At 41.3% G+C, this 15,444-nt stretch overlaps 1 protein-coding gene across 1 annotated transcript; it reads right to left on the reverse strand.

The window, feature by feature from the left end:
* Positions 1-7,511: 7,511 nt before the first annotated feature.
* On the reverse strand, positions 7,512-9,968 carry LOC308222237 (toll-like receptor 1; the record flags this gene model as incomplete). Its single annotated transcript, XM_080620006.1, has 1 exon — positions 7,512-9,968. The coding sequence occupies one exon, from the start codon at positions 9,966-9,968 to the stop codon at positions 7,512-7,514; it is 2,457 nt and encodes an 818-aa protein (XP_080476132.1).
* Between the last annotated feature and the right edge of the window lie 5,476 nt (positions 9,969-15,444).

Here is a 15,444-nt window from a genome sequence, read left to right on the forward strand (position 1 = left end):
GTTGAGTTCTGCAATATGGTTGATGGAACAGTTCTAGAAAGAAACCTGATTTAGAAGTCCCCTCTGCCCAAACAGTGAATAACATGATAGAAATAAATTTAAGCAATGAAATGACTTTACAGACAGATTGAGTCATAGCATCATTTACCTCAATGAAGAAGAAAAATTGGCAGGAATTGCTCCATACATAATATTGTGCATCTAAACCAATGTCCTCTGTCCTCTGTATTATAGTGTAGTATATATCCTTGTTTTTATTGCATCATGCCCTGGTGGATTTGTTAAATGAAGACCTTGTGTGACATTGTATGTCTGGTTTCTGTGCAAGTGTATGGATGCAACACACACGGTACTCTTCTATGACATGGCATTAAATGATACTCATAGAAACCTATCACACCTCATTTCAGGGATATAGACTATCCCTGTGCAATCACTCACCTACATTTCCTCTAAATAATATTTTCTCTTTGCTGTACCTCAGAAAATAGCAATCGTTGCATCCAAAGTGCTCTGAACTGTATTGTTGCGAGTGCCACTTTAATACACCCAGTATGTAAAATTAGTAATCTACAATACTTTTATGAGAAGATGGCATCAGATATGAAGTGCTTCTGATGATAAACTGGGCCATGTATCTGTTTTGGATAAAAACATGCACCAGATCATCCATTTGATAACTCTGATTTGTGACTCTGGTAGTCTCTCAATGGTAGGTAGACAAAGCTTCCCTGTGGATGTGTCTATTGCATTAAAATATCACATCAGCAAATCTTAACTCCCAGGTCAGTTAGCAAATGCAACTTGACAGATAAACAAGTCCAACAGCCTGCAGTTCACCTTAGAAATGTTCCTGTCTTTTGGAGCCCGCTGAAAGAAGGTTTCTGTTTTTATTAGCCGGCAGGCTTTATGGCACTGCAAGGAAATGGGATGTATTTCTCTAGGGTCTTGCACACCAGTGCGTTTTTCTTCTTTCCCCAACGTAAGATAAACCGTGTTCCCTGCAAATTAAATATACTGAAGTCAGATTTCTGTTTCTCTTGGAAAAATCTGATGGAAAATGGAGGGGTAAAGGAAAGAGGACTTTCATAAGACTTTCCAGGAGGAGACAGGTGGAGTGTTAATCTGTGGTGGGTGTGTTGGAACAGGTATATATACATCCCATGGAGTTCAATGGCAAACTGAGATAATCCCACAGATGGAACAGTGTGAGTGCAGGGAGCCTTCCCTTGCTGATGGGAGTTTACCAAGTGTTCTGCTGACATCAACGTGCCTGTAGAATTGAGAAGGAGAGGATCTGTACTTCCAGAGAGGAACACTCCCACAGCGAATGCTGTGACACACAAAGTATTGCTCCGGTTTAACAAATCTTACTTGTGGGAACATGGAACTGGCAATTCTACTTAATGCGTAGAACGTGTGCTCTGTGAAGGGGAGAACAGGGGTTTGCAAAGCGGAGCTGGGAACATCGCTGCAAAGGTTTTATGAGGAAGATCTGTTACAGCACTGTACAATCTCACCGCTTCACTAGGACTGAAGGGAGTTGCACCAGATTGATCTTGTAACTGGCCCTCATCTGCTTGGCTATGGAGCTGAACAACCTGGCAGATGAATTGGTCTGGTTTGGGTAGGCCCGGTCGCTGCTAACACTGAGGAGTTTGCAGGGAAGAGAGCGACATTAGTGAGTGGCTGTTCTAGAGCAGGGGGGATTGTTGGACATGTCTGGTGTCAGCAGTAGCAGACTCAGCCTCCTTCCATAGGTACTGAATGTTGTTGGAGTTGTCAGTGCCAACATGTCACTGACAGGCTGCTTGGAGCCGCTGTAGCACCAGGCAGAAGCCTACAGACATCGAGTATCCTGGGATGAAAACAATTCTCTATTATGTTCTAGGGAGAAAAGCAGACGAGATCCTATCAAAAATAAGCAGCTTAATGGCAACTGGTCCTGGTTTTAGCATAACAACTGCAAATGCTTATGATTTGGGATGTTTAAGGAACATTTCTTTCCAATGCTCTGTTTGTCTTTTAAGGCATTCACAAAATGTTTTCTTTAGTATTTTTTTCTTTTAAAAAAATTAGAAATCTAAAATCAAGTACCCTAAAAGCAGAACTTCTCTGTAACTGAGAGTTACTTTGCAGAATTTAGTCTAGGTTGTTTCCCGTATCCATTCATTAGCCTGTCTACCTTTTTCCTGACAATATTTATGCTAACGATGGGGACAAATACAGTGGCAATTCAATAGAACTATGAAATATCTTTATCCATGTGCCTTGTGATTCAGGACAACAGAAATTTAAATATTAAATACAAATATTTGAGATTATTTCATGTAATTGCCTTGCTTGTGGGATTTTTCTCTTGTGTCTGTGGGGCCTCTTTGGGGTGTTGAAGTCACAAACAAGTATGCTTTCATCTTTCTGTTGAAAATGTGAACTTACATCTTAACTGGCTCATTGATTCATTTTAGCAAACTCTGATTCGAGGGGTATCTTAAAGTATACACAATTAAACACTTTTAAAAGCCAGTCCTTCTGTCTTTGCCCTGAAGAGAAACCAGTTTAGATACAAAGATAGAAAACCCTAATCCTGCAGAACATGCACATTTAAAAAAACCCACTTTTTTCCCTAGCAGCATGGCCGTGTGTGACAGGTAACACTGCTTTACTAAAACATACCTGTTTAAGCCATATCACTATAATAATTTGCTAAGTTTCTAAGACAATCAGAAAAAGCTCAGCAGGTATTAATGTTTGTGGGTTTATTTAAATATACACCACTATTCTGCAGCAATACTTGTAATGCCACATCTTGTCCAAGTATGTTGTTGTCTCTGTCAAGGTTAGCAACATGTAGATGAATACAAATACTTTCTATAACAAAATTGCAATGCATTTTGCATTACCTTAAGAGGGCTACACCAGTTTTCATTGCATTTTACAGATACTAGCACTTTTTAAAAAATGTACTTTTAATATTAGAGGATCAAAATAATCTTTCTACTTAGCATCTCTCACCTGCAGCAACTGCAGGGGTGTTCTATTTACCTTAATACTTGTATTAGCTATGCAGACATTTTTAAATAAAGTGTAATATATTTTATAAGCTAATAAGACTGAATGGGTAATTAAAGGTTCCTAGTATGCATTACTATCACTTGCAAATACAGGACATTTTGGTAATTTTTCTTACTAAAGATGTGAATGTTTAATATACTTTCACTGTTTCTACTTTGGTAATCCAATGGGAATTCAGTAATGACATTTTGTCATGGCGAACTGTGAACATAAATTTGTACTGTACAGGCCTCATACCCTATTTAGTATACAGTGCATATGTATTATACTTGTTAATAAAACCCTCAGAGTATCACCTGTGGTGCTGTCGTCATACGCTGTGTGACAGAGAGCCACGGCACAGGGCAAGGCCAGAGGGATGCCCAGGGATTCCTGTCTGCTCGAGGCAGCCCTGGCTTTTCAGGAGGCCCTTCTGCAGTGCCCCACACACCATCAAGGGCAGGAGCAGGCAGGGCAGGAGCACAAGGTGTTGCAGGCACTGCCTATGAGCACGTAACAAGCGATAGGACAAGAGGTAACAGCCTCAAGCTGCGCCAGGGGATGTTTAGATTGGATATTAGGAAAAATTTCTTCACCAAAAGGTTAGTCAGGCATTGGAACAGGCTGCCCAGGGAAGCGGTGGAATCACCGTCCCTGGAAATGTTCAAAAACCATGTGGATGAGGACCTTAGTGACGTGGCTTAGTGATGGACTTCACAGTCCTTGGGTAATGGTTGGACTTGATCTGATAGGTTTTACCCTAGTTGATTCTATGATCCTAGCTCCTGTGCTCAGCAGTGCACTTAGTGGCAAACTCACAAAAGTAGTTTAGTTGCTTCTAATCACAGCATTCTGATCAGCCCATTGGCAGGGCTGGAGCACCAAACCCACAAGTCTGCATTTTTTAGCACTTTCAACATGCAGCCTCCTCCTTTAGCCATGCTCTTCCCACAGCACTTGCCAAGGCCAGGGTGCCAGAGCTAACACAGGCCACAAGCACATTGATGTGCGTGAATCCTGCTCACCTCCAGGCACCCCTGTGGGCTTTGCTGGGAAATGATGATGTAGAGAGCTGGCAAAACAAGTTCATTTATTTATTCACACCTTTCCAGCTGCCTGAAAGGAGTGAGCCCACTATGCATCTCTTAACACCTTCCATTCCTGCATCAGGGTGTTGGTCTGTTGCTGCCTAGGACCCAGCAGATCAGCCCAGTCTGCACCTACACTCTCATGGTGCCATACAGAAGGGAAAGCAGGTACAGCAGAAGTGAGGCAATAAAAACAAACCCCTGCAAACAGAAATCAGAATGCGAGAAAATGGCTGGAGTGAATTTCTTGGCATCCTGCTTGAAAATAAGGATTGCTTCCTGTAAAGCAAGAGTCTCTGTTCACATCATGCTGTTGATATCCAAGGTTCATTTGCTAGTGAACCAGTCAGTATCTGTGCTCCAGAGCATACTCGCCCGGCAGGACAGATGAAGTGTGGGACTGAGCCACTGACCCAGCATGGAACTGCTGTGAGGAAGGGCTTATCCTGCCCTGTCTTCCTCAGCCCGCACACACCTACCAGGGGCTCTTGCATCTGCCGGGCTGGTAAGATCAGCTGTTTCATTTTTCCCCCTAGGCAAAACGCGATGGATGTGCGTGTGCCGGCATGAGCGATCATTTCCAGGAAACAGCGGTATTTCAATCGGCCACTGGGCGTCAGCCTTAGCCTGAGAAAAAGGCAAAAAAGGAGCTTTCCAGACACGAATAAAACGGAAATATTTCTTTTCTCGTAGTTAAGAAATAAAGCCATTCCTCTGCCTGACCTTCTGTCACTGAGTCAGATCCTCGTCCTGCACGGAAATCTGCTCAAGGGTTCACAACCGTTCTTTGTGTCTTTACTGCGATTTGTAGCCATAAACACACTTTTAACATAGCCTCTAGAATTAAAACTCTGGCCTGGCCAAACACTAACAATGTAAATGCACAGTGTGTGCTTCCAGGCCTGTGAGCTCAGCAAGAGCAGCACTTCACACCGTTCTTACAAGTATGGACATTAGTATGACAGTGTTTCAAGAGTTCAGCCGGACGCTCCTGTCCTGTAACTCCTGCAAGCTGCTTCCCAAGAAGCAGCTCTGTAAACACGCTTTTTAAAGACCCTTTAACAGCACATTGCTTCATAGAAAACAGCAAAGAAAAGCATTTGCTATGTTCAGCCACAACAAAAATAATCAACAACTTCTGTATCCTGTGAACAGAAAGCTTCAGGGAAGGAGAAACAGGAAGTTCCAACAGAGAACTCAGGAGAAAAATAACAAAACAACAACAACCAACAGATTGAATCTGCTTTATCAGATGAATTCAGAAGTGTATTTTAAGCAGCTGCAGCATACAGTGCAGTATGTAAATGACTGAAATACTTGGCACGTGCATGAAAGACTTGTGAAGACATAGGAAGGACAGTGTATAAAGGAGTGTTACAGGGTTAATGACCTAAAACAATATAGGTGGCAGACCTGAGAAACTATTCCTTTCACACCTACCTACAACGTAGGTTTCAGAACAGTCTTAAAGATGAGGGACTCTTCCACACTTCCACAGCCCAGACCCTGTACATTATTTAGGACATAAAACCCTGTTTGCTGATGCATTACATTTACAGAGACTGGAAAGCCCGATTTGAGATATTTTACTTCCTCTTTTCTCATCTGGTAAACAGGACAGAATGTGTTCCCATTAACACATTGCCACTAAGTGTGAATGCTGAACATATCCTTGGGAGAGGAGGAGTCTTTCAGAAAGGAGGGGAACAGGTTTTCTGGTAGCACTGTCACTGTAAAGAGCAGAGGAGCCCTGAAGAGATAAAGACTACAAAACTCCTAATGAGCCTAATGGGCACTGGCCTCTGTGACTGAACTAACTGTTTCTTGAGTACCTGAGAGACGTACAGCACACAAGCCTTAAATTACAGACGTCACTCTGGCTGTAGCTGAAATAAAGAAGCCACCAGAGCTTACCCAGGCAACTGCCTAAGAGCAGACAGCCGTGTTACAGAGATAGTGAAGAACCTGTATCCAGAAAGAAAAACCTGTTAAGAAGGAAATATTGAAGCTTCAGCAGCACATTCAGGCCTCAGCCCCAGGTTTAACATTACTACATCTTGGAAAGAGCCTTGCAGCCTGCTATAACTGGCTGGCTGGCTACGAGGTGTGCAATGCACTTTCAGCAGCACTCCACAGTGTCCACTGGCCCTGGCCACCATATTGGGCTGCCATGAAGCACAAGTGACCCTCAGGGTAGGGTAAAGCCTTCCTGAATTGAACTCCTACAGAGCACTAGGTTTATCTGTGTCTTTGAACATATCCCCTCATCATAAGTAAGCTGCTTTTCAAGCATGCCTCATCCACCAGCTCCCACTGAAGTACTGAGGGCTTAGCAGCCCTTTTTAAAGTACACCAACAAAGCTTGGTCCTGGCTTTGGGAAGGGGGAGATCCCAGTTATATGTTATCACAGAGGTCAGTAGCTAACTTCCCTTCACCTGAAATTAGGACTTAATAGATAATTTTATCCCTTCTTTCCAAAGCTCTATATTGAGATAAAGGCACCTGGAATCATACTGCAACAGCCAGTTAACCTGAGCTGGTTGGTGGGTGCACAGCAGCTTCACAGCACCTCTGTACACAAGGAAGCTCTCTCATAGCTTCCTGTCCACTGCTTCATCTAGCTACCACGACACACACCTGGCAGGTGCTTAGTCAGCTGCCTCGGCCAGTGGTAAGGAACACACCTTCTTGCTCACCACATGTGCTGCTCATGGTTGTGATCAGAGGGCTTTGCATTTCCATTGAGCCATAATTACACAACTCCACCACAGAAATGAAACCACCAAATTCAATAAAAGAGAAACAATGAGAGGTTTATTAGACTGTCAAATTAAACCCAAGTGCAATTATTAGATGTTGCCTATCAACAAATACCATTAGTTTAATCAGATTTTAGCAGAGAAGTCACTTACCAATGAAAACTGCTTTTTCTGACATGCATGATGATTGGAAGTGCAAGGCAAAAGAGTTCAGTGAAAGTAAAAGGGGATTCATCTCCAAACATCAAGCTTCTATCTTTCAGAAAACAGGAAAAATGAGCTCCCCATATAGGTTGATAAGATCATGGCAAAAAGCAGCAGTATTACACTATAAAAATTTCCTAAATTCAGATATTATTATTTTGAATACAATGAATAGTGAATTCTATGAAATCATGACTTGGTAGGTATATCTAGGTAAATGAGAATGATTAGTACAGTGAAGGAAGAATAACGTTAAACAACGATTAATGGCTCTGACTTTCAATCCTTAACCAGGAATAAGCAATAGCAATTTCTGTATCTATCACAATTACATTTTGCTACTAACTAGGAACTGTAACAGACTACAAAAAATTCATTAACACAATTTAATGCAAGAGAGTCAAGTCAATTATTCACATACTGACTTATACTACTGGTAGAAGTAACATCACTCTGCTCCTCATCTGCTTCAAAAGATATTGGCAGGTTAATGTTAATAGCTGCCCTCAGGTTAGCCCAGAAAAGGGCACGCTTGCTCCTCTCCTTCGGCCACTCCAGGTAGGTTCGCTTTGCCATCAGAGCCTTCAGCTTGTGATACCTGACAGGGATAATGTAGGGAGGGATCGGCTCCAGTAAAATGAGGATTAAGCTGTTGGAATTCTCGCTGAACAACTTGTGATGGGCAAAGTACAGCTCATAGTGACACCACTCACTCTGCACAAAGTTGGGAGACAGCACGAAGATCGATTTATAGCTCTTCTCAATGCAGTTAATGATGTTCTCCACGATGCTCTTGCCAGGGATGAAGTTTCTCTCATGCTGGCACAGTTGTACGCAGCCCTCGCCCTTCTCCAGGTTCGGGATCAGCTCATCCTTCACCCACAACGCGTCACGCTCGCTGTATGAAATGAAGGCGTGAAACTGCAGAACGGTCTCCTGCTCTGCAGGGTGGTTGTGCCAAGCTCTCCGCTTCGTCTGCGTCCACTGCCACGTCATCCGCACGTACCATGGCACGTCCAGGTAGATGCACGGGAAGGCCACGACAGCCACCAGCACCAGCGTCAGCAGCAGAGCTGTCACAAGGAGCAGCACTGTGTTGCAAGCCAGCTCGCTCAGGTGGAAGTCCTTCAGCTGCGTCCCTCGCAAGTCCTCCGGGTACTCGCACATGTACGTCGCCGGCCAGCCAAACAGCCTCCCCCCGGACTGCCTTTCCCCACGGATAAAGCCTCGCAGTTCACACGAGCACTTGAACGGGTTCTTTCCAGCTTGGAGCTTCCTGACCCTTGGGCAGCTCTGGAAGAAGTCGGCAGACGGGGTGAGGATCAAATTCATCTCTACGTTCAGGAACTCCAGGGACATAAAGCCGCCGCACCCTGGCAGGTCAGCCAGATGGTTCGATGCCAAGTTCAGCTCTTTCAAGCCTTTCAGCTCAGCCATTCCGCTGGGGACACTGCTGATCTGATTGTTTTGGAGGTTGAGATTTTGGATGTTGACTGGCAAGCACTCGAACACAGCATCCGTCAACTGATTTGAGGACAGGTCCAGCTCTGTCAGAGACTCAGCCCATTGGCATTGTGCATCAGCTCCCTCGTGATGCAGCAAGTTGCTGCTCATGTCCAGGTATTTCAGTGATTTCATACGGCTGGTCATAAAGCTAACCTTGGGAAGGCTCTCAAATTTATTCCTCTGCAAAATAAGTAATTTCAAATCTGTCAGAGTGCCACAATTCTGGAACAGCTCATCCGTCAGGGTATTGCGAGAAAAATTTAAATACTGAAATGAGCTTGTTCTGTTGGGGCAAAGCATGTGTGGCATATATGCATCATATATCGTCAAACTGGCAATATTCATCTCTGAAAACTGTCTGTATAGTATCGCCTGGTTGAAATAATAAACCTTATTACGAACATGCTCCAAGGTTAGTACTTTCATGGAGCCACCCAAAGAGATTAATTGTTCCATAGAGCTTAATAAGGGTAGAAAGTCATATTCAGTCAGCTCTCCCAGTGGTCCCCGAAAAGTCAAATTTCTCACAGTCAAATGCTCCACAGGTGAATACCAAATAAGCAGGAAAATCTGCAAAATTATAGCCCACTGTAAATCCACAGTGTCAAGCATGAGAGCTGTTGTCTTGATTTCCTTCAGAAGAGCTAAAGAAGGAGAGGGGAAATCTTTATAGCTCAAGGTATATCTTAAATTAACTATTTTTAAGTTTTCTGAAGTGCTCATTCCATCATACAATAGGGGAAAACTGAAGTTTCGGTTTGCTGCAAACACAATGTGGAGGCTCCTTGTGTTCAAGGCTGTCAGACTCTGAGGCTCATACAGGGAAAAGTCTTCTAATGTTAGAAAGACAGTGTGCAGCTGCAAATGCGTTATATACCTGAAGTCTGACCTTTGTATCATTGTGGCACTTAATCCTAGGTACTCCAAACAAACTATGTTCCCGAATTCCTGACAGATGGGCAGGGCAGTAAACTTATTGAAAGAAAGATCTAAATGCTTAAGATACACAAGAGTTTCACAGTAAACTTTCAAAATGTTATTATGGGATAAATCTAAGTATTCTAAATTTTCATTAAAAATGAAGACACTAAAGTTAAGCTCTGTAACTAGATTATAAGAAAGATTTAATACCTGAAGATCAGAAAGAGAAATAAAATCTGAGATACCAAGTCCAGAGATTCTGTTATGTGACAAATCTAATACATGAGTATGGACTGGAATGTTTTCTGGAACATTAGTTAGCAAACTGCTTGAATAATTTGCAACAAATTCATTTTCCACAGTTGGATGGATATTATTCCATAGCATGAATGTAAAGACACAAGCAAAGACATAGATATTTGTAAGAGGTCCCATTACGCTTTCCAGGTTTATCTGGGATTTTTACACAGCAGCATATCCTTGTTTTCTATTCAATATGTCTCAGTGATGAGTCCAGCCCTGTGAAAAAAAACCACACCGAATTTGCTGAAATAGTTGAATCATTGAATTTTGCTTTTTATTGCTAAATTAAAATTCAGTATAAAATTAGGCAAGCAATAAGATTTTCATTTTTACATATTATTAAGTTCTTAATCTTTACATCTTAGTAAGTTCTTATCAATCCTCCTCATCCCCATTCTTTAATGCCAATTATTGATTATCTCAGTAGAAATTAACTCCCTTATAATGGGAGGTATACAATCAGTGGTATGTTAAGCAACAAAAATTTCTCAACAATCTTGAAAAATCTAAAACCAGTACAAACAGACATTAATGCATTTAGGAGTAAAGGAGAACACAACAAGTCTCCAATCTGCTCTTTCTGAACACCCCATATCCCCACACGTTAGGGGACAGAACTTCAAAAGCCCCATGGACCCTCACAGGAACTGGTCCAAAAGCAACCTCTTCAGTCAGAAGAGCCAAAGAATGTTGCTCTTCACACCCCAAAGACTCAATGACCATGCACCTCCTGAGGGTCAGCTGATCAAAGAAGCTGATCAGCTTTGTCTTTGTTATAGCACAAAGGGGTCCATTTTTCAGTAAGCCAAGAATCTTGAGGAGGAATTACACTCTTACTGCAAGCAAGGTTTGTGTGCAAGGCTTTGGTAGCTAGAGGGGGCTACAGTGGTGGCTTCTGTGAGAAGCTGCTAGAAGTTTCCCCCAAGGCAAAGCCAGTGTCAGCCAGCTCTAAGACAGACCCGTAATACGAAAACTGGTATCAAATCTGTACTCAAAGTCTCCTTATCCTTCAAGTCTCCTATCGAGCTTAATCAACTTTTAATTAAGTAAAGCAAGAACATGTGTAATTAACATCACCAAAAGCAATAAAAGAATGAATCAGTAAAGTATAAATTTCTACCTCAGTAGAATCCAACTGAGAGTTCAAATTCTGTCTTCAAAAAGAGATGATTTTTGGAAAAAAAAAAAAAAAAAAAGGCATTTTGTTATATCTGAGCACAGAATAACAGTGCAGCTGGGATGGTTGGTCAAAGTACAGTATCACACACAAGCACAAGGAAAAAGACCCAGCTTCCTTCAAAGAGCAGTTGACCCTGTTCTTCAGACTCCAGGTTGGTGAAAAACCTCTGGAATCAAATAAACTTTGATCTGGAACTATGTGGAGGAACTTCCACTTGGACAAAAGGGACATCAGGAACAAAGTAAGAAATGTTGTGAAGGAAATAAAAACCAGAAAGATATTCTCTCTCTGTGCTCCAGTGCCAGATGAGTTTCAATTTACCACGCATGCTATGCTATACAGTGCGGCAAGGGATCATCCACACTATATAGCACTGAAGAGTGCCACTGTCAAAGAATAAAGCAGATATGTCTGGCAAAGCAATATTAAGGATCAATGGTTACCCTGCCAACACTATTTTATGATGGTATGAAATTAGAGTTGGCTGAGAATAAAAATTGTCATGCCAACAATTTGTTCCCCTTTCTTCTTTGCTGAAATCCAACATACAGATGAGCATTTTCACTGAAATTTCAAAATGCAAGAATATCCTCCAAAAGTAAAGAAACACCAGCACCTGAGATCTGATGGAGTCCAAAATACAAAAAGAAACAAAAAGATGTAAACAATGGAGCAAATATAACCCACCTTTTGTGCATGAAATTAATCTCCGAGCGAAGAACCAGCAAAAGTCCTCTGCATGCTTGGTTAGCTTCCTCGAAACAGAGTTTCAAACATACATAATCTTCCAGCTGGGGAATCTCACATGAAATGCTAATTCCTTAATAATTTCTACCTCAGGAAGTAGAAAGAACAGGGTTTTCTCATGTAGACTATACAATTCTAAGAATTAATGAAATTTCCTTCCCATGCAGGTATTAAGAGCATAATGAAAGGAAACTTTTAACAGTCCAGACTCTAAATACATTTACTTCTGTAATATTTACATAATTGTAAGTTTAGGATGAAATAAACCTATCTGCAGCACAGAACATTCACCAAAGCAAGACCGTTTGAATAATTCTACATTTCTAATTTCATTTCTGCTTCTGATAGTTATGCAGATATTCTAGAAATTCATCAACTGTATCTCCTCTTTTGCACACACAGAAAAGAGGAAGCAGAACTCACTGCTCTACCCTGCCAAGTTATTTTCCTCAGCTAAACACACTAATTAATGTAGCGCACTAAAGGATGGCAAAAGCTTGGATCGCAAAAGGTTGGATCACAAAAGCTAGTAACAGGAGCAAAACAGCACAGTTCAAAACCTTTACAGGTCTGACACCTTTACACTAGAGATGTCTTGGATGGTTATCAGGGATTCCCCACATTGTAGCTTCCTTCAAAAATCATAGAAAATTAACTATAGAGAGTATTTTCTATGATATGAAAGCTGCAAGGAAGCCATGAAGAATAGAGCAATACAGGGTAATCTGAGCACGGAGGAATCCAATAAAGCAGGCATTCAATTAGTGTTTTGAACAGCGGCATGAGCCTAGGGAACAAATCAACAGAGCAGAGAGTGAGTGCATTGCAAAGGCAGATATAAATAACCAAAACCAACACCTCACTCCCATAAGCCTCCAAGCTAATACACCATGCTTCAGAAGGATTAATTAGCAAGGAAGAAAGAAGCAGAGATGAAAAAATGAATGAAGATTACATAAACCTGAATGAATTTTAAGATTAAATTAATTATGTCATGAATTCTTCAGGCCTGAGCAAGCTGGGGGAAAGTGGGGGAGCACCTGGGCTCATCTGGGCTCAGACTAGCACTTACTCCACCCTGTAAAACAGCGCCTTGCAGAAGAGTTGAAGACAAGAAGGGATTCATCAGCTAAAGAAGCTGAGAAGTATGAAAATTTATCCTTGATTGCAGTGTCAGCTATATTTCAAGCTTACATTAGATTCCTTTGAAGCTTTTTATTTTTTTATTATGTTTTCAATTTTGTAAAGAAGAATTTAACCTTTTGCTTTGCTGAAAGAAGATTTCCATTTTTCATTTTGAGACTGATGACTAAGATAGTCTGAACTGAAACAGAACTGAAACCATTCAGCTTTCCTCAGTGCAGTGAATCAGAGCAAAACATTACAGAAAACTCCAAGACATCTGTAACCCAAGACAAGGCCAGTGATTGTGAATGTTTCTCAAGAAGCAGCAAAAGTCTGCTTGTCAGCTGATACCATCTTGTCTTCAAGCTAAAGGAGAAGTTCCCACTCCTGGGAACTTCTGTAATCCATGAAAAAACTTTGCCATATGGACAAAATCAAATACAAATCAGCTTTCACCAGAACTGACTCCAGTGCACACACACCTGTAAAACACAGAAGTATCTACACATTTAATCATAGTATGTTTAATTTCTTTACCACCCTTCTTTATGAGACTTCAAAATACATTCAAATAAACAGTTTGACATAGCAAAAAATTTGCAACTGGGTAAAATAAAACTCATACTCCTGAATACCTCTGTTAAATCATTAGAAACATTGCATAATGTTATGTTTACGAATCAATTCAGCAAAGCTGTTTGGGGCTGCTTGCAGTTTATCGATTAAGTCATTTTGTATGATAGGCAAAACCTAAAAAGTGGTGTATTTCTGTTTGTGCATCCTGAAATGTACCAGCTAAGTATCATCCTTCCCACAGTTGGTATACATATGCTTGTGCAGAGACCTTGTTCCATTTCTGAAGTTTATACTGCTTGAGGGTTTGCAACTGATTCTATCAGTGAGCACCTATCTTCACAAACAGCTTTTCCTCAGGGTACATTTCATACTTCAGCCTGTATGTTGGGATTACCCACCCAGAGAGAAACCGCAGCTACATTTGGCTGGGTATCAGAAACTATTCGGAACCATGACTATGCCCAAAGGTGTAAAGAATCTCTCCAACTGGAACTGCAGAAGAGAACTTACATGTACAAAACACTGAGTTAAAACATAGCCAGAGCACTCATGAAAAGTTAATAAAATTATTAAATGTTGCAAAACCAGTGTTTGGTCATATCAAGGACCTTATCTTCAACTTCAACTCTCACTATCACAACTTCACCCTGTGTGTCAAGGGCTAAACGCCGCCACAAGTCAAAGTGAGCAGAAACTGTACCGCATTCATGTCCAAGCCTATTTTGCTTGAGTGTAAATAGACACAAGGATCAAAGCTGTGGAAATCAGACTGGTAATATGGAGCGACCATGCAGAATACAGAACTTTCTTGCTTATTGGCTTATTGATACTGCTTCCTCTTGACCAAACAGTGACTACAAATGAGTTTTAGAATCAAACTCGGTAAACGTTTCTGAAAGAAACAATCAGACAAACTGAAGCCCTGCGTGCAAACACAGGTTTCACAGAGATTTTGAATCTTCCCCTCAATAGAATGCCTTCACCTCCCACAGGGTGCCTTTCTTTCCCCTCATGCACCTTTCCCTGCTCTAACCCTTTGTAAATAACTTCAGTGCCAATGCTTTGTAACATTTCTGAAGCTAAAAAAGAGCCAAGTTCTAAGCAGGGCAAGCCACAGTGTGTTTCCTTTTTACTACACACTAATTAAATATGCATACGAGCATTTACTTTCACTTAATTCTTCACATTTTATAGGTTTTGGAGGGTATTTAACCCCTATGCTATCAGTCTTAGATTAACCATGCATGTAAAAATAGCATTCCTGCTAGTCACTGAGATGACTAGTCAAATGTCAAGAATCTGCTCCGATACAGTATCTGACACCTGAACATATTTACACACTCCCTTTTCCTGATAACTGGCATGCATTACCAGTTATAAATTTCAGTGCAGAACTAGTTGCACATTCACATCAGCAGGGTGCACAGAAATGGGCAGCTACTTTTCAAAATGTGCAGATAAAGTGGCTGACATGGGCTGTGAGACTACACATAGCCTCACCTATGGGGAAAATTTCTTTGTGGACCGGCACTGGTTTTATCAAAAGTGTTCAGAGTATAGAGAGGCTAAAATAATTCTTTGAAATACTCTGATATGTATAAGTTGAGAAACTCATTCTCTCCTGTGGAATCAAAGAAAACTACATGTAGTACTTCACTGCCTTGTTTTATCAATTATTTGGCATGTATTATGGACAAAAATCGAATACTATGTGGGCTTCTGGTTCCAAACTACAAGTTTTAATTGCTCCCCATGTTCATTATAAACCTCCCTTTCCAACATTATTCACTGAAGGATTTTGGACATATACCAGAAACCTGTAATTCTGTAGCTCTGCTTATGATCACATCAGCTACATAGCCAGAGGTCACAGAGTTCCCAAGTTCCTTCCAAAAAGTAAAACCCTGCCACAACCTTCCACTCCTGAAATAAATAATTAATTTCTGGCAACAGCTATGTGCTCCCACCTGAGTAACAGGA

This window comes from Psittacula echo (genome assembly GCF_963264785.1).
Source record: "Psittacula echo genome assembly, chromosome: 1".
NCBI lineage: Eukaryota > Metazoa > Chordata > Aves > Psittaciformes > Psittacidae > Psittacula > Psittacula echo.